The sequence below is a fragment of the Drosophila novamexicana genome, unplaced genomic scaffold (genome assembly GCF_003285875.2).
Source record: "Drosophila novamexicana strain 15010-1031.04,08,12 unplaced genomic scaffold, DnovRS2.1 tig00000121-arrow-pilon, whole genome shotgun sequence".
In the NCBI taxonomy this organism is placed as follows: Eukaryota; Metazoa; Arthropoda; class Insecta; order Diptera; family Drosophilidae; genus Drosophila; species Drosophila novamexicana.
Genome location: NW_020824773.1, coordinates 1,016,116 through 1,036,967, shown reverse-complemented (window position 1 = coordinate 1,036,967; position 20,852 = coordinate 1,016,116). Strand labels below are relative to the sequence as shown.

At 42.1% G+C, this 20,852-nt stretch overlaps 2 protein-coding genes across 2 annotated transcripts; one reads left to right on the top strand and one right to left on the bottom strand.

Annotated features, from left to right (window-relative positions):
• Positions 1-464: 464 nt before the first annotated feature.
• Positions 465-20,533, top strand: LOC115758049. Its single transcript, XM_030698563.1, has 4 exons — positions 465-518; positions 4,758-4,850; positions 5,087-7,114; positions 20,312-20,533. The coding sequence occupies exons 1-4, from the start codon at positions 465-467 to the stop codon at positions 20,531-20,533; spliced, it is 2,397 nt and encodes a 798-aa protein (XP_030554423.1).
• LOC115757840 (cytosol aminopeptidase) lies at positions 9,471-11,328 on the bottom strand. The gene has a single exon (XM_030698272.1). It carries the CDS (start codon positions 11,174-11,176, stop codon positions 9,599-9,601), a length of 1,578 nt encoding a protein of 525 aa, XP_030554132.1. The 5' UTR covers positions 11,177-11,328; the 3' UTR covers positions 9,471-9,598.
• Positions 20,534-20,852: the final 319 nt, after the last annotated feature.

Sequence of the window (20,852 nt, the reverse complement as noted above, 5' to 3'; positions counted from 1 at the left end):
TCTAAAAAAATTATTTTGAAAAATTTATAATACATTTTATGAAGTGAAGCACGACAAAAGCCAAGGACAACAACTTGTATAAATATTAAACAAAAATGAATATATTATATACAAAAGTTGGTTAATTTAATATTAAAAGTAAAACGTTTGTTAAAAGGAGAAATATAATAAAATAAATGCAAGTGGCATAATTGAAAATATTAATAATAAAAAGAAAACTATCAAACTGAATCTACATACTGATGGAACAAGTAAAAATATATAACGAAAACGCCCATTAAACTGTTAAGTATTTTGCACTTGCCTTATAGGCTAATAAAAATTTGCAAAAAAAGTGAACAAGAAAGGGAACACGTTGCAAATTGAGCTGCCACATCGTTGAACGTACAGCTTGACGCCTCATTTGTCGCACTTCCGACGACAGCCGAGCGACAAAAGTCGCACGCAAAACGCGCGCAAAGAAAATGGCAAACGGCGCTGCAGTTGGCGCCTGCCCCAGCAGCGGTCCCATATGCATGGTGAGTACGAAAGGTTGAGCCAAAAATTATAATATACACACATAAATAACAGGTGAATGGGCGGACGTGGGTCGCCAGGGCGGGGTGACAGCAACTGCTGCTACAACTGCAATTGAGGCGTGAAAACGACATGAGTCCGAAAAATCCAGTGTCGAAAAGTTTTCATTAAAAGCCTCAACGACCCATTGTCATGAGTGAGCTGGAAAAATGCTGAAAATACTTAAAATGCTGAAGGTGATGCGCTTTTCCGCCTCAGCGGTACAGTTTTTCCGACTGCTTAAAAATACAGTTATGGGGCTTATTGAAGCAGCGGAAACTGACGTTCCATATGTCTGGGCATTCTGTATAATTTATTTACACATATCTACTCCTCCCACGCGGAAGTACGCCCCCTCTTGAGCTTTTTACCTGTACAAACGTCGGAAACTTGAACTTCAATTAGCCGGAAAACAAACAACAACAATAACAATTGTACTGGTTTTTTTGCGATAGATATATCGTTGGCCGCACTCATTTAATTATGGGCCGTAAAAACATAAAGCAAATATTCGAAATGCTTTCCATTTCATTCATTCGCTGCATTCATTTCATTCGTTGCGATTCGATTCCATTCGGTTCGAGTGTTGCGCAAGTTTCGCATGTGCCAAAACACACTCCTGTGGCATTTGCTTTTATGACCTCTCGGAACCCGTTCATAAAAATGTTTATGGTTATCTAACCACAGACGGTCCGAATCCAAAAGCTTCTCATGAAAAAAACAAGCGCAAAAAATGAATGGGAGAAAAAAAGAAAGAAAAGAAAAACATTTGCCAATTGCAATCGAAACTGGAAATTTGCAATTTAAATGGATGGAAACTTTGCGGCAATTTTCACATTTCTTTTGTGCATTTTCCAACAGCGCGTTTCCTTGTGGCCCGAGTCCCTGCACCAGGCAGGACTGAGACAAATGCATCTGCCCCCTGCCATCCTGTCACCCTGCCACCCTGCTCCCTGACCACTGGCTCCTATCGCTAACAGCCTTTTATGTGCATTGAACTTGACTTTGGTTTTTCGTTACGTACTGCAATACAAACATAAAGAGCGAAAGGAAAAACTGGTTCTGTGCAGCCAACATCGAACTCTGGACTAGCTCTGGACACAGTGCCTGCCCCTCGCCACTTGCCAGTTGCATGCAGCCAGCAACAATTAGCCAAGTTTTTCCTTTTGCCTGGCCCAATTTCTTTAACTGTCTTGCAACGTTTTTCCGCCTTGTTGGGCGATGCAGCAGCAGTAAAAACAACTAACAATTTGCAAGTGAAATTAAGGCAACAAAAACAATTGCAACAACAAGTTAATAAAAAGGCCTGCACGCGTTTCGTGGTTTTCCAACACAAACAAAACCAGCAAGGCAGCAGACAATGAATTGCGAAACTGCGCTAGAAAACTCCAAGGATGTGCAAGATTTTCCAATTAACACTCAAAATAGAAAAACGCTAACCCAAGAACTCCTTGAAAGTATAAAGTGCAAAGTGAGAAGTATAAATTATCATAATAAGCATGGAATATATAAAAAAACATACTGACAAATATGTAAATTTTGTGACATTTAGAAAAAATAAACAAATAAGAGGTTCTAGTCGAGAGCTCCCGACTAGGGGATACCCTGAACCCTCTTCTTCCAACATCAAATGCATATATATATTATATTTTAGAAGCTATATGTCAAGTTTGGTGAGTCTAGCTCTTATTATTTACCGAAATTGCCCAAAAAAACAGGATATCGATATCGATATATTTTTATCGATTGCTTGGAAACGGAGTAAGTTTTCGATTATCGGAAACAAACTCGATCTGCGCGGGAACTAGGAGCATCTACATCTAAGTTTCAAGTCTCTAGCTCTTATAGGTTCTGAGATCCTTGCGTTCATACATACGGACGGACGGACGGACAGACAGACGGACATGGCTAGATCGACTCAGCTATTTATGCTGATTAAGAATATATATACTTTATGGGGTCGGAGTTGTTTCCTTCTGCCTGTTACATACATTTGGATTTTGCACAAATACAATATACCCTTATACCCATTTTTAATGGGTTCAGGGTATAAAAATACCAATAAAATTTCTTCCCAAACATCTCGTAACTATTTCGAAATTTACATTTCATTTTAATCTAAAATATATAATTCCTTATTTACAATGTCAAATCACATTACTAGATTTTATTTTCACATCAAAATGTTGGCTTTTAAAGTGTTCAAATTTTCAATTAAGAATCTCCAAAGAAGAAAAATTGTTGCAGACTATCAATATCTGGCTTGATTTTTTTTATTTAATCAAAAAACATGTTAAGAGTAAAATTAATATTGAGCAAACCTTTAAAACCATAAAGCGATGGATATGGACAAAGATGTTCACAATCTTTTGTCGCTCAAAAGTCATAAAAAATTGTTAACCAGTTTTCAGAGCGCTTTTCAAGCCATAAAAACTGTGCAGTGAAACTACAATTACTTGGCCAAAAACAACACAGAATAACAACAATTTTTTATTGTAGTTTTCTATTGAATTTTAAAATTGCCCGCGCGTGGCCCAAACGAAACGAAAGCACATTTTACGCCCAGAGACCATCCGCTTGGTCGCTCCTGCGACTTCGCCAACTCCCGCTATTTGCCCATAACATCAAAGTGTTAAATAGAAAGCGCATTAAATTTTATGTCAAGAGGCGGAGGAGCGGGAAGGGGACAGAAGCCAGAAGGATAACGAGTGCAGGGCTCGGCTCGCGACACACAACACCAACAACAAGAAGAAGAACAACAACAAGTGGAGCGCAGGGCTCAACGGTTGAGCGACAAGTTGGCAGCCCAGGTAGGCGCATTAGAGGCGTGCCCCATGAGCTAGAGTAGGTGGCACGGCTGTGGGTGAGGTGGAAACTGCTTGGCAACTTCATAAAAATTCACTCAGGCGCAGTTTTAACGGCCGTTAAATGTTTACGCGGTTGCATTTTTAACGACTGTTGACAGTTCATTTGGATCTGGATCGCGGGGCTTAGTTAAATGGCCATTGACTATACGGAAAGGCAACGTCCCGTGTGCGCGAATAACGGCACTTTGAGGCAGAGACACAGCGCATGAAAATCCCCATGACTTAATCAAGTGATATCTATAAAGCTATTTTAGTTATATGGTCAGCTATTTTTATAAGCCGAAGCAAGGCCCGATTTAAAGAGTCGAGCCAAGCAATAAGCAGATCATCCACAAATAAATATATTTATTTAAATAGGGTTTGCAGAACAAGCCTACAAAGCCAACAAAACTATCCGTTGGGTCGGTTCGTGGGATGAGCCATTGCCTTGCTTAAAATTCGGGCTTATGAAACTGAGTTTCCACATTTATAGGCCCAAGTTTTGATTTAAAAATTTTAACAGATAATTTATATTGAACATATTTCGTTAAGCAATAATTTATTATAATAACCGAACATGTTTTCTATTTTCCTGAATTCAATAATAATTGGTTAACTATATAATATACAAACAAATTTTATTTTAGGATCAGATTTTCTTGAAAAGAAAGAAATGTAATATCACTTATTAAGCCCCATTGGCTGCTTGGCCGAGATTACATAACCTGAGATAGTCGCGATACCATAAGTGGCCTTGCATAAGCCAAAAGTTAGTCGGTGCAATTCGATGCTGGCCCATGCTTGAAATCCACAAACTGGTCAATAAGTTTACTGACCATAAAAGCAAAGCCAAGCCAAGCCAAGCCGCGCCGCAAGTTCAATGTAGTTGATGTGAAAGTGGGACCAGACACATGAATGAACTTGCCAAAAGCCAGGCAGATCTGATGGGTTGGGCTAGGGGACGGGTAACGTGAGCCGGGAGACCGGGCACCCCGTGGCGCAAATAAGCAGCAAAACGGTCAACGGTTGCAGCGCGTGCGCAACGGGTTTAATGCAACCGAGAATCGAGCATCGGGTGGCAGTTGCAGCGGCTTCCGTCCAAATGTAGCAAGCACTTGGCCTGGCCGGTCGAAAGTGAAAGTGGCGGACAGCAGGCGCAGGTGGGCAGCTTATTGGTTTATTTATGGCCTTAGCGCTCAAATATAAATATAAATATAAAAATAAATACTCTGGCGAATTGCAAGTTCAACAAATGCAAAAAATAGCAAAACACAGCTATTTGATCTCTCAAGTTGAATGCCAACATTGCAGTTAATCAATTAGTAAAGCACGTAAACAACTCTCCATTTCTTTCAGGTGCTATTGTTGCTTGGCCTGAATATATCGTTGACCAAGGCCTTGGAAAACTGGCAGCGTTTTCCCTCGCTCGACACATTCGCCAGCTATGAGGTAAGTTTGTCCAATAAATTACCAACATTTATTTTAAGCTCATAGAGGTATAGGGCGTATGGAAATGTCAGATATGTGGCATACTATTTTACATACAAAAAGAAGCAACAACTATACTCTTCTACCTTAACATTTTTACTGTAAAATGAGTAGCAGGTTAATTCTTATTATATTTCCCAGTATAATTTACCCCCAATATAATTTACCTAATATAATTCATGTACATTTTCTTCTAGGATATGCAACGCTACTTCGATCAACGCAACTTTCGCAGCATGCGACACATTGAGAATCCCAACGATGACAGCTATTTAGCTGCCTTCAATCAGTACAACGAGCAGCCAGCGAATCCCTCCCAGCTCGCTCATCCACGCGTCAAGCGCGAGCAACGCCAACTACCCACTGCGCCGCGCATGCTGCGCTTTGAACTCAGCGATGCGGTGGAGCCCAGCCAGGAACTGAAGCAGTTTCTGCGTCAGCATCAGGATCGCTCACTCAAGGCGCAGCCCGCAGCCAGCAGCACGGCACAGCCGCCAGCCAGCAGCACCGCCAGCAGCAGGAGGACACGGAAGCCACATCGGTCACGAAGATCCGCTAGCAATCGCCAACCGGCCAACTTTAAGGTGCAAATGATTCCTTTCGAGGCAACGGATGCACGTGAGCCGGATGCAATTACTGCACAGCTGATCAAGCGCGCCAGAGCCTTGGATATGCAAAGGGAGCCAGCACCAGTGGAGAAGTCAGCTCCAAGGTCCCAGCTGCGCACACGCAAGACCAATCGCTCCAAGCGCTCGGCGCCGCTGCAGTTGCTCAAGTTTGAGCTGGCCGATGCGAAGTCATCGCTGCCCGCGTCGCTGCAGCGCAGCAGCAAGCAGCTGACATTGCCCAGCCTACTGACCAGGGAAGCCGCAGCGCCGACTAATCAAAATCAGACGGCAATCGGTGGCACACAGGAGACGCGCGTCGATGACAACATGGTCATGTCTGGCGAGGCCGCAGCTGAGTCCAAGCGCTTGTATATATACAAGGAGGCGCCTGCTACGCACATCAAGTCGAAGAAGTCGCTTAGTGCTCTGCCCCACGAGGTGCAGAAAGTCATCACCCAGCTGATCAAGGAGGGGAACAACGGCAAGGCGTATATCAAGTACCTGCCGCCCCAGAAGAGCGACTATGAGCACTTCAAGGTCAAGCCCATCTCGTATGTGCCCAAGCCAGCTGCGTATATGAAGTATGTGGCCACCAAGCCGGTGGAGCCAGTTCATGTGCACATACAGCCCGTGCCCGTTGTGGAGCAGCTCCGTTATGTGTACAAGCCGAGCTATGCCAAGGTTTATCCTGTCGCGCCCACTTTAGTACAGCCCATTGTGGTGCAAGAAGCAGTGCCTACCGCCCCCATTGCAGAGGAAGTGCATCACACTTACAGCGCTGAGTTGGCCGCACCTGAAGCTGCAGCTGAGCCGTCGCTGCAACATGTGGCACCACAGTTTCGTCCATCGAAGCCGGATCCGTTGCAATCAGAGCTGGTCGAAGCCAATCCCATCTACGGTCGACCTATTGAACAGTATAAATATGAGATTCAAGCGGAGCCCAGTCCCTCTACAGCGCCAATGATCAAGATCGAGTACCATGCATCCGCGGATAGCATTAATGAGCACTACAAACAACTGCCAGAGTTTCGTGAGCTGTCCACACTGATTGGCAAGTCGCCCGACGATCAAATCCATGGGCTTACCTATCTGCTGGCCAAGGAGATGCAGGCGAAGATGCAGCGACAGCCAAAGCAGCTGCTGGTGGCTCAAATGCAAGATCCACGCCCACAGGACAACACTGCGCCTATACTCTTCCATCCGCAGCAGCAACCGTCGCCAGCAACTGCCACACTCAAGACCCTAACCGTAACGGAACATGGCTCGCTGGGCGTGCAGCCGGGCCGACTGATTGGCATGGCCAAGACCAAGCAGTATGTGCCCATTGTGGAGCCGGGCAACAACGATGTCAAAGAGCAGCTCAAAGAGGTGCCCAGCACTGCTGCCACTAAACTTCCCACGCCCAGCTCCTTCATTGATTTCTCGCCCGGCCACGGGCTGTCGCGCGGTTACGAGGGCGTTCACGATGAGCAGCCGTTAACCACCGTCGAGCACATCGTGCATCATCCAACGCAGACACATCATCACGGACTGCTGGCAACATCTCTGCCAGCTGAATTGGAGGCCGATAAGATTGCAAATGGCTTGCACTATGTGCACAGCCAGGACGACAAGGCGGTGAGTGCTAGATCTTAAGGAATTGGCAAGCTTAATGCGAGTTATTGATTTGGGGATAATATAACATAACATTTATTCTTACCCAGATACATCCAAGAAAACAGTTGCAAATATTTCATCTCTAAAATATAAAAGGGAAACTTTGGGTACAAAAAATCTTTTTTAAAGATAGTTATAAGCTTTGCTAGGATTATAAATGTGAGTAGAATAGCCAAAATATAATTGATATTCTCACTAACCATTCAACATAAAGATGGGACAGCTATAACAAATATTTGTGGTCATTCATTTTTTAAATTTCTGGTCCAAATTCGATTTTGTTTTTGTTCGGGTCCGATAGTTACATAGCACGACGGTCTTAAAACAGTGCCAACTCCAGTTTATAATTAATTTTGGAAGCCCTCTTAAATTTCTATTACTGCGCGGCTCTTTTTTCCTGTTTCGTAATTAACTTCTAATTTTATTCGTTTCGATTTCGAAAGTGATTTCGAATGATTTTACGAGCTGCTACTACTTATATATTTCGATACTACAAAATGCCTTCCTTTGCTAAAATGTAATCGATTAATTAAAACGCCACTCTCTCTTCCTATTATAAAATAAAAAAGTTCGGGAAAAGTCTCGGGTAATATCGTTCGAAATGTAATCGGTACAAGTTTTTCTTACGAAGCGACTTTTATGTAAATAAATATATGTATTTACATTATATCGGCCCTCTGTCTGGCACAGCCTTTTTGCAGGCCACTCCTACCAGTTTTATGAATGCATAAAAATTAACATGAAAATGGAATGAAATCAATTGCAGCTTTTCCGCTAACGCCTGGCTTCAACGTGCCAGAAAGGCCTGTCAATGACAATGCATTAAATTAAAGCATACCTTGGGGCGCGCCACAAAGGCTTAATGCGCCCGAAAGTGTGCTCCATTGATTGGCATAGGCAAAAACACAATCAACATAAATAAGGCGAACTGCCCGAGCAACAACTGGCAGCAACTCCCCAGACACGACAATGTCGCAGTCACAACAATGAAGCGCCTGCAGCATAGCCCCACTCCTCGCTCAGCGTTACCACAGATGGGACTGGGATTGGGAATGGAACTGGGACTAGGGTTTGGGCTAGGGACTGTGTGCAATTCAGTTTGATTGCCGATCCATGTCTCGCCGGTAATGCACTTAATCGAATAATTTTCAAGTTCGACAAGCATTTTCAATGTCGTTAGCCCGAACCCAAACTCAAACCTTGCGCCGTCTGCTACCTGGTTGCGGCCACAAAGCAATGCAAACGACTTCGTCTTTCATTGCGATGCGCCTGAAAGCGGACTACAGACTGCAGACTGCAGTCTGTAGATTGTGGCATTGTCTGCCCTGCCCCGCTTGACGCACCGAACCCAATTGATACGAGATGTACGAGGGGGAGTATACACGATGTGTATTCCTTTTGGATCAGCTCGAGCACTTGAAACGTTTTTAGCAAATTTTTAAGGCAAAGCCACGCCTTCGTGTGCACTTGATTGCATTTGGGGGCGGCAACTTTCTGGATTCTACTTTCGTTATCTTCGTTTTTATTTTTATCTATTTTTTTTTTTCTCGTCTGAGCGAAATTAAAATTTCTTTTTCAGCGTTGCAAAAGTTCCGCCATGTTTGCGGTACGACGGTGACTTGCATTTAATTTAAATGCTTTTTTTATGCCCAGACTGAAAGCAGTGGCATTTACTATGTGCATGTGTCCATTGAAATGTATCTTTAAGATGTACATTGTGACAATGCAAAGAGAAACCATAAAAGCCCAAGTATCGTGTAATATATATATAATATAAATAGAATAGTTGAAGAAGGTAGAATCAATGAATACGCCAAGAATATGCGCGCAACTATGATTAAAATAAAAAATTTAATTGAAGCCCTGACGGAATATATTCAATTGAAGCCACCAAATACATTGAAAATAACAAGCGAGTGAAACTGATTGTCCCACCATTGTCCCTAATGCGTCGTGGCCCAATGTGTTCATTGTCGACAACATGTGAGTGGCTTAACTAGCGCTTTTACAGCTGAACGGCCTCATGTTAGAGGACCAATCAAATCTTATTTTGAAATATTAAAAATGTTTAACTAGCAAGAATGGCAATCTTAAGATGAACTATGGTTTTGCTAATATGTTCAGTTCGATGAGGATAACTCTGGCAATGCTTCCCAGAGATAGTGATATAGCAATCCAGAGGATAAAGGAGGATTAGGAGCTCAGTGTTTTTATGGTATAGCTGTTTGATGCCACATTTGGTCATACAATGTTGTTCTTAAATGTAATATTCACTGTATTCAGCTGGGATGGTGTCTTAATGAAATAGTAATATACAATTCGGTTAATTTATAGAATTTATTTTTTGGCCGATAGTAACAGTCGCTCGAATACAGTAACGTTTAATTCTCATTCACTTTCTCATATTAACAATTTATTCTGTTCACAAACAATACAGACGACGCCTTACTTGATCTCGGGACAAGCCATCTGGTACACGAATTGCACCAAGGTGCGCGTGGGGCGGCCAGTCATGTAACGAGCCGTCAGATAGGGAACCAAGCCGAATTTTGTGAGTAAGCCTGTGCCTCGAGTATCAATGTGAGCCCAATCGGCGCAAGGAACCAGCTCGTGGAGAATAGCAGCTGCCAAGCAAGAGCTGGCATTGCCACGACCATCATTGCTCAGATCGTAGCCAGTCTCGTCACTCACTTGTTTCTTGTAGTATTGCCAGAGGGGCATGCGCCATAGGCGATCACCAGTCAGGGAGCCAGCACGCTGGAACTGCTTCCAAACGTAATGCGAGTTTGAGAATATGCCAGAAGCACCGCCGCCGTACGCTTTCTTAACGCCCATGCCTAGGGCAGCCACATCCACTACCAGGCGTGGTTTGTATGTCGTTTGTCCATAGATCAGGGGATCTGCCATTACTACCACGCCAGCCTTGTCCACATCACGAATAGCCATTGATCTGGCATTCAGCATGGTGACCACATCGCCAGGCTTCACTGACATGCCCGAGGGCATGTTCTCACACAGTGGGATGACACAGGTCACATTGATGGGTAGCGAGAGAGCCGCGATACAACGCATCATGCCAATGATCGCAGCGGCTGCAGACATGCTGCCGCGGTATTCATCCATGCCTTTGCAAGGGCGCAGATTGATACCTCCCGAGTTGAAGGTGATGCCCTTGCCAACAAACAGAATTGGTTTGTCCTCGGGCGCAGTGCCGCAATAGCTGATCTCCAGTAGTACCGGAGGCTCGCAACTGCCCTTGGCAATCATAAGGAACGCATGCATGCGCTGCATTTCAATCCAGTCCATTGTTCGTACTTCGACGGTAATGCCACAGGGGCACAGGGCGTCTACTGTGGCCTGGGCGAACATTGTTGGCGTCATGCAATTAGCTGGAGCGTCAGAGAGACGTCTGGCCAAATTCTGGGACTCTGCCTTGAAGATGCCACGCGTCCAGCCGTCCATGTCAGCCGAGTCGTACAGTTCCAAGCGGGGAGTTATCATACGATTCTTTTTATTCATATTGTCAGAAAATCTCCAAACAGCCAGCGACGAGCCCTCGGCCGCTTGCTCTGCATAGTCCATGCCATCAACAGCGATAATGTGGCAGCCCTGCTCCTGAAGAGAGCGTGCACCGACTCCTGCGGCAACACGCACATTCTCCATGCCCTCGTCGAGCATCTCTAGCTCGTTAAAGCCAATACCTTCGATGCCCACGCCCACAACGGCGACAGAACTAAAGTCAGGGTCAATGTTGTTGAAGACACGGCCACGTCCCAGACGACCATCCACTTTTGTTTCGCAGATAAGCTGTCTTAGCTTGCCGCTGGTGCGGTCGTTCAGCTTCTCGCCGCTTGGCGTAAACTTGGGATCCTTGTCGCCCTCCTTCAGGTAAATACCGACCACTACACCCTTGCCTCCGGCTCCAGCGGTTGTAGTCTCACAGGCATAACGAACATTAATCAAGCGTGCAACGCTGCGCAGGCTCAGGAAGCTGCGCACGGTGTTTCGGTTCATGTGCTTCATCTTGAGATTAATTTATTCTTTACAAAAATTTGGAATTTGGATATAAAAAAAATTATTGACACGACTTGCCAGAATTGAGTATCACAAAAGGAAAAGAAAAAATTGTTTCACAAAAGATAATTTAGGTTTTTTTTTCAGTTTTTGTTATTAAATCAAAATTGGAAGTCTGTTCTGTGCAGGCCAGCAACTAAAATACATCTGATAAATATTTTGTAGCAGCTCCAAGCCTTAACTAGGTCGGTAAATTTTCAAGGATGAGTTGATCAAAAAAATTTCCTGAGAAATTGAAACTGAGTGAAAATTGTTTTTTTTTTCCCCCAATGGGAAATTCAATTATTATTAATATATTTAAATGGATGAATGCCTTCAATGTCATCCCTGGGCGATGCTGAATTAAAAGCGTTAATGATATAATTTAAGTTCAACTAAATTATTTAATTTTATGTAATTTTAAAAAGTTTAAACTAGAAAAGGAAATACAAAATACATTATTTATCATTATCATTAAAGGTATAATTATGATAATAATTGTTTTTTTTTTAATATTATTATTATTATTATAATCCTTTTAATTGTATTATAACTGTTACTCTCGTAATTAACTTTATTAATATTAATTTCTTATTAATAATTATAATTCGCATCTATGGAACATCGACATCTGGCAGCTAATACTATTATCTTTATTACAATTAATGTCTTATAAATAATTCTTATGCGAAATAGTATATTTTATACAACTAGGAACTAGGGGGAATTTTAAGTACTATGCATAAATGTAACATAAATTATCTTTATTAACCTATTACATATATTTACGTTTATGGCATAAGACATGTTGCCTTTCGAGCTGTTCGCTGCAATTGAGAAGGGGTAAGGGGGCGGATGTTTCCAGTCAGCTGCCACTGACATTCTGAGAAATTCAGCGAGCGGAAAGCACAAAGTTGTAGACAGGAGCGAAAAAAGAAAGCAGCTAAGAAGTTGACGTCGTTGTTGCCAACATGCCATAAACAGGCAAAAGTGCAACTGCAACAAGCAACAACAATAACCAAAGCACGATTTGCAGCTGTCAGTTGCGCGATTCGCGTCGCAAATCGACTTAAAATTGTTTTCGAGCCGTGCAACAAAATTCGATGGCATTTTACTCGTCATTTAATTTGATTTTCAGTTTTCAATTGGCAACTGCGAAAGCTGATTAAATTTTATTTATTGGCACAAAGCGAACGGCAACTCCACTTACATAACTTGGTTGTTAATGCGCATTAACAGGGTGCCAAAGTGCAGGCAGGCAGTAAACAAGTCCAGATCCACCTCTCCCAACTGGCTAACATACCCTAACTGACCAGACCAGTCCACACATTGTTTTACTGCCGTTTAGCATGATTTTTAATAGGCTTTAGGCCTGGTTGTCCCTGTTGTCGTCAGCGCTGGGCTTAGCATCCACCGTTCACTGGCTGTAAAACTGTTCCCGCCCTTCCACACTCTCAAAAGCCGATGCCTGATGAGCATGAAGGCAAGCTGCCAGGTTCTGCTGCCTGCTGCCTGCCCGGGCTGGCTGCCTGTCTGTCTGTCCAGCTCTGACAGCCAAACGACACTTGTTAGGCTCAAGTTTGGTCTGGAGCACACTGCCCCTACTCTTCCACTTTGGACATGCCGTTGCAATGCTCGTCACGGGACTTGTTTGACAGCAGCTGCCACACAAAAGCTGGAGCAGGAGCTACATACGGAACAGGAGCTGAGGCAGGGCTCTGTAGCCGTAACCATTTGGCAACGTGTGCGAACATGGTCAGATTTTTCGGGCATTTGTCATTTTATTGTGGTCGAAATGGTTGGTAATGGCCGCTCAAATTGTTTGGGTATGTATGTGTGTGCGTGTGTGTGTAGATGGGTGTGTGTGTTGGGCTGCTGCTTGAGCCTGTCCAATGTGACCAGCTGCAGGTGCAATATTTTCCGGGGACTAACTCACATATTTTAATTCCATTTTTATTTCAACCCTTTTGCTGTTTTTATTATTATTATTTTCCTCTTGTTTTCTTATTGTGGAGCTACATTTTCGTCCAAATGTTGAAAAGACCTTGTCAAATACTGGTTGGGGCCCTTCCGGAGCGGTGGGTATATAACTTTTATTTAATGGAGCCCGCCGGGAGAGGACATATGTGCATTGCTTAGCTTGGTGTTTGGCATTGGAAAGCACTCGACAAAAGGTTTTAGCTTGGGGACTTGCCACATAGAGGAGAGAAAAAGGTTGAAGCTACTTTACGAGCACTCTTCCAACCAGGGGTGAGTCCGGGTTAAAGGTTTTCGAGCACACATCCGCCAGCATATGTTCCTAATGTGCCATTTATAGTGGGTGCTCTTTAGGCTTTGTCAAAGTTGGCTTAGGCAAATAATTTAACAATGACTCAATAAAGTGCTACAAGAAATATTAATTAAAAACTGATAAAAATGCCGAAGTCAAACTAAATATACAATAGTTAAGTAATTTGTTAAGTGCTGATATTTGGCTCTTCTATTATAGAAGTTATATAAGCAAACAGGATCTATTTTTTGGGATGATAGTTTGCACATGTTAAAAAAAAAGATTACAAAAAAAAAAAAAAATATTGAAGTCCTCCTTTTCTGAAAGTTTTAGCTGATACCAAATGAAGCTATTATTATTATAACAAAATATTGTTATTCATAGTAAATTTATTAGTATTTCTTTTATTATAATTTTTAGGTATTTTACCATTATTATTATTACTATTATAGCATAGACTAGACAGCTTCACTTTTATTTAACTAAGCAAATGTGTAATATTTAATACTATGTATTGATGTCTGTATAAGGGAAGAACGAAAAACTATATTATCTATGCAAATCTTACATAACTTAATTTTACTTTAAACTTGCCCCTATAACCTTTGTGATACTATTATCTTTAACACTTAAACATTTGGAGTACACTATGCCTGACCCTGCCATTATTTTCAGCGTTCGCTCATCAATTTCTTGGCTTACGCTGCGATGCTTAAATTCAAGTGGCATGCAAAATGAGACCCTGGAAAATCATTTGCCTGGCGCAATCCAGATATTAACTTAACGCTAGTTCAGCAGTGCCCAAAAGTTCGCCCTAGCCCAACATTGACTTTAAATTAGCTTCACTTCACTCGCTCACATAATAAACCGCAGCTGAAACTCAGCTAACTCAACTGCAGGCTAATATTTCGGTAGCAAAAGAATATATATATATATATATCTCTACATAAGCGGGCCGAGGAAGAAGCTGATAAAAAATTGTACCCATGCCAATGCCCGTTGGCTCCTGTTTCTGTTCCTGTTTTTTTTTTTTGTTCTCTATCTCTCACTATATAGATATGACTCTCTGATTCTCTGTCTCTTTCTCTCCGCCTGCGTATCGACTGTCACATTCGCATAAAAATCACGTAGTTTGACATTTTGCCTGCTCCTCTGTCAAATCAGTTAGTTGGACGCTATTTTTTCAACTTCTGCAGCAGCTGCTGTCACGCAATCAGCCCAAGCACATTTGCTAGCAGAGCCAACAAACTGATAACTCAATTTTGGTTAGCATTGGACCACCCCCATTCCGCCACCACTAAGCGCCCCTCTCGCCATACCACTAAAGGCCACCTATAAGCCCCCAAAATGCGCATCCTGCTCATAACTCGAGCGAAAATTGCTAACAAGCCAGCCATAAAAACTGTGTGTGGCTGCAGGGGACTGCCGTGGGTGAGACGGGTTTTTTTTTCTAAGGGGGGGGAGGGCTCGGAGATTGCATTTAAAATTTTTACCACTTGCTGCACTGGCTCCAACATTTTCGACTCCGCAAGAATTATACAACAATTTTGAAAGGCAAAGCTGAAGCTGGCACTGATTCGGGAACTGGTGCTATAATCAGCGCCTAGCCTCATAACTGTGTGCAAAACTTTTGGACTGTGATGTTGCTGGCAATTGTGTCAATGGCTGCCGTGTGGCAGCGGCGACCAAAAGGCGCCGCAGAGTCGCCAACGTCAGGACGTACGTCAGGACATTCATAGCCTGCTGTTGAACACGTTCTGACCAGGCACACACACGCTGGCTGGCTGATGCGCCAACTCTGAACGCATTACATTGTAAAATTGGTTTTTGTAAATTGTTTGGACACAACACTTATTTCCATTTAAATGCGATTTGGCTTGCTTTTTTGGTCCACTCCACAACGACCGGCTTTCTGTGGTGCCTGTGGCCGCCCATCTGCGAGTGTGCGAGTGTGCCCTGGTGTGTGCGGGTGTAAGTGTTGTTGAGTGTTGCTGAGTGAGAGAGTGACCAAGCCAACATTTGTTCAATTTTAAATGAGCATGCAGCTAGCCGCTTCTGCAATTGCCACTGATGCCTCCGCTTTTCCCCCAGCCCTAAGCCCCATGCTCTATCTCACTTCCTCAGCTCTCTGCTTCCCCATGAGCCCCTTGAGGTTTCGGGAAGTGGTCGGTGCGAGGTGTTTTACAGCGCTTAAACGAATTGTGTGAATAATAAAAGAAGCACTGAGGTTGCCATAGATATAACATTAGTTACCAACACGGATTAGTATTACGAGCGAGTTTTATGCCTGCCTCTTAGGAATACCACTAGTAAAGTTTCCACTGCGAATAGAATAGTTACCTTTGATTTCATTTTAATATACTTATGTCACTAAATTAAAAATAATTCTCCTAAATGTAAGCGGCTTAATTTGATTATGAAGTTAACATACGTTTAGCTTTAAGAGAAGAGTCACTTATATTGGGACTTATTTGTTTTCTCAACATTTAATCATAAAAGAATTTGTAATATAAAACTCCTTTAATTTCGAGGAGTGGTCTAACCACAAAAGTTCTCAGGGAAGAAAATTTGTCAAAATCACAATAAATTCAATTAGTCGATAAGCAAAATAAATCATTAGGCCGCATGCTGATTTTTGCGGTCAAATGATGAAAGCGAATTGAGTTGAGTCGAGTTCAGATGAGTTGAGTTAAGTTCCTGCCCAGCGGCAATGAGTTAACCACAAACAGCACCACAAAGCAAAAGGCAGTGGGGCCGGGCGGCAGAGGCAGCCGCAGGCAGAACAAAAGCAAAACGATTTTAATGAGCCACGCAGTGGCTAACAAATGGCCTGGACCCAGGGGGAAAGGGGCGCCACTTGCCTGAAACGGAAACTCAAATCCAGAGCACATAATGAAAATCAACAACAATGCTGATTATATGCGAATCAAAAGAAATAAAAGCCTGAGCGCGTCCAATGGCATATAATTTTCAGTGCGTCAAAGGCATTGCTCAGCCCCGCCCCCGTCCACCTCTCCTACCCGACACCCATCGACTAAAATGTGTGCAAAAACAAGTGCGAAAAACGGGCAAAAAACGCGTCTAGTTATAAAAGTTGCTGTGCAACTTGTTTTGAACTGGGACCTTCGGTTGTTGCTAGCATAGCAGAGGGTCTTGAGCTACTTATAAGTTGTGACTGCATATCGCTTTCCCGAAAGTTGTGAGGTCTGTGTGCACGCGGCAAAAAGCTGCTTGGCATCACACTTTCAAATTGCCAATGCATACTTTTAGGCTGACCCCAACGCACCGTGGGCGAAATCGATCGGCAACACAAATAATCCATCGACCCAGGAAATTCTAGAAGAAACTTCTTCATCCAACCCCACTTAAAATAAACTCACCAATTTACAATTATAGAATATTACTAATTTAATTGTATGCTGAAAAATAAAGTTGAAACACAGATTACAGCTTACAAGAAGCTTACAGCTTCCTTGATAACCCATGTCTTTAAATTTATATGATATTTAATGTTTATTACCCATGTCCCACTGTGCTCACCCAGTCCTCTGCGGGCGCTTAGTACACCATTCCACCCGCACTTAACTGAGCAAAACTAAACGAACTCACGTATTATGGCCTCAAATTGCATTTTGCACTCGACTCGGCTCACAATTCGCCAGCACTTTTGGTGGAACGTGTTAAATGCAAAATGTGTTGTCCCAAAGTGCCTGCGAAATGTCCGAGCCAATGCCAAAGGCAATTTCTAATAAATTCCGTGAGAGACCAACTGTTTGTCATATTTTTTTCTTAAGCCAGCCAAGTGCCTGCTTCCGTCCTGTTGACATTGACATTACTCTACCTACAAATATAAATATCTATATATATATATATAGCCTGTTCGTCTGCATCTAATGGCAAGTCAATTTACAGTCACAGAAAAAATGCATCGTCATCGTCAACATTGTTGTTGTTGTTGTTGTTGTTGCTGTTGCTGTTGTTGTCTGGGCTTCAGCTCTGATCAACATCATCAAACGAATGCTGATTTACAGTTGGCACAAAAAATATGTGTACGCAAGCCCTTTTTTCAATATGGCACGTGATGTGATTTAGTCATTGCCTCCTCTCTCCCCAACCGAATGTCACATTTTGAAAGGCAAACATTGACCAGTGCTTACATGAGCGAAGTATTCTTGCCGCCTCCCCCATGTGCCAGGCCCTACACCTGCTCGCTGAGGTGGGGGCGAATGGTTGACGTTTGACCAGCTCTCATCATGTTTCATCTGCATTGTAATTATGTTCATTTAATCAAATCAAATTTGTAATGAAATTCTCCGACTGCAGCACCTCGTAATAAATTGCTTGTCTGCCCTGACCATGCCGCGGCAATAGAAAAGAAAAAAATCAAAAGAAATTTACATATTCGCTGACAATGCGGTTTATTGTCTATGACAATATATATACCCTATAGTATTTTGATGCAGAGGGGCGATACGTTTGGTGTCAAGGAATGAAAACAATTGTAATTTTTTTTTTTTGTAGGAACATATTCACTATTTTCTTGGATTTTTTAACTCGTTTTGATCGTAGATTTTATATTTTCACATGTGTAGATTATATATTATTGTGCAGAGGGTTTTTATTAGTCGAGCATGCACTTTACCCGATGATTTAAAAAAAACCATGCAATGTGGTTTTGGTGCAGCTTTGCACGTCAAAAATCTATTAACATTTTGCCGCGCTGTTAATGAAGGACTCGCCGCGCTCTGTTCCCGTTCCCATTCCCGTTCCCGTTCCTGTTCCTGCAAACTACTATGCAGAAACAATGCGCGGGCTGCAGAAATATTTTTTTACATTTCATTAGAAGGGAAGAACGATAAAAATTTAAGCGCAGATGTTAGCAAATTGCTGGAGCGCAGAAATTCTTAATTATATTAAATGCACTTGCGGTTTAAAGATGAGAAAGAATGAACAGAAAGTGGAGAAGCGAGATACCAGTGAATTTTAATTCTGTAAGTTGGGGAGATTTTCAAAAAATTCACGAAATTCCTTGAGCAGTTAACTATTTATTGTTACTTAAGGTATTTGAAAGAATTTATAAATAAAAAACAAGAAAACTAAACAGAAAGTCAGTTGAAAAGTGAAAATAGAGATGAAAAGCCCCAAGTCAATATAAGAATTTATTTCAGATTTACGACTTTAGAAATATCTGAGATTCTTAAGTTCGTTTTTCACTCACGAACAGATCTCTTAGTTGCAATCAAGTCTTGCCTAAGCCGAGTGAGGCATACAAATGACAACGAAACACTCTAGAATAACTTGAAGAGCTCCCCGACCAGCCCCCTACACGTTTCTTCTATGCCACAAAGCTACAAAACACATAAATTTGCCAAAGCGCGCCAAAAGTTTGCATGGGCATGCTGAGTTTTGCCTGCCTTCGCCGCAGTTGACAAGAAAAATGGCTGGCAACAACAATGTAACTTAATTAAACTTAATTTACAACTCATTAACATATCAAAAAGTTTGCCACGCCCCCCACAAAAACACATACGCACACACAGAAACCACAAAAGCAGCCCCGAAACATGTAGCGAAAGTTGTGACAATTGTCGAGCCGACAACGAGATTTCCAAGTTTCAGGAAACGGAAACGCACACACACAAACCACCAACACCAACACACTCACACATACAAGCGCGGGCGCACACAGGATAACATGCTAAAATGTGTGCAAAATATTTTATTTCATCTTGAAATGTTTACCAGCGAAAATACTTACAATAAAAAGGCAACACCAAAATTCTGGATGACATCTACAAAACAAATCTATGCAGCGCACAGAAATGGAATCACGCCGCGGTGGGGTCGGGAAGGGGCTTGCCACCGCGTGGCATGGGTTGTTGGCGATATTGGCGCATTCGTCGTTTTTCTATATTGTTGCAAATTTCATTAAGCACACGCCTGCCTCAATACAATTTACAATCACATGCATAGTAAGGCGCCATGCGAGTGACAGTCAGCTTCGAGCACCTCCTCACCCACCCGCTTACACTCGCACTTACACACCCGCAAATACACACACGCACAACAATATCTGACACCCGCCATCAAACTCTGAAACTTCCTTGTCTTTTGTCCTGCATTGTTATACCCTATGAATGGTTAGGTTGGCTTTTGAGCGCGGTACAGTTTAGGAGAGGTATTTCAAAAGACAATTTTGTAAATCTACATTAATTGATTAAATTGAGAAGAGATAAGATTAGATTTAGATGATAATTTAACGTCAACTTAAAAAACTTAGAACTGAGATTCTTATTTCGAATAAAGTGAAATGTGAATAATTATTTTAAAGATTTATAAAAAAAGAAACCAAATAAATTATTTTTGTTTCGCAGGGCCACCTTTAATCGAAAAGAGGCTACCTATTGATACCATCCCAAGCCAATTAATTCGATATTTTGCGTCATCGATGCAATCGATAGCTCTCAGTATTATATCAATAATTTACATCAAATTAACACATTTAAAAAAAATAATTGAAGTTATACATTAAGTGCATACAAACTTCGTCTTATCAAACATCTTTCATTTTTTTATTTGTAAATGCCAGCGTTGTTGCTGTTGCTGTTGAAGTTGTTGCCAGTCTTCACTGTAGACGACAGTGGCCTTAATACATTTTGCATTTTTCATGCTCATTTCGGCATGCGCACGAGTTGTCAGATTTGGCAATGGAACTTATCGGCTTATCATTATACCATATATATGTTCATTTATATATTTATATGCACTCAAATTGAACTAGCTTAAACTAAACCCGCTCCCACCCTTGGTATCCACCCCTCTGCTCTTCATTGCAGCTGCATCAGTACGCCTCAAAGTATGCCTTTGGCTATCGCATACGTGATTTCCATACTGGCAACGATTTTGGCCACAAGCAAAATAGGGATTTGCATGGCGTGACACGCGGTCAATATCACATTTTATTGCCAGATGGACGCGTCCAGAACGTGATTTATCATGCAGACGATACGGGCTTCCATGCGGACGTTAGTTTCGAGAGCGGCACAACGAGGCACTGAGGCACGGGAACAGGAACAGGCACAGAATATCTAACCGAAAATAAAGCCGAAACCAAGTGGACAGATGTGCAATCACCGGATATGTGTGTAAGTTTTAGAATAATGCATTTTAAAATTAAACTGAAAGATTTGCAAAGAAGTTAAGGAAATTTTCTTAAAAAATAAGATACAGCGTTTATTTGATTGAATCTTCAAAAATGTCTGAACAAAATAAAAATATATATATAATATTATTTCACTTTATTGTATTTCGGCATACTTTACTATACAGATACATTTTGAAATTCATTTAGATGTTATTGGTTATATAACTTTTGAC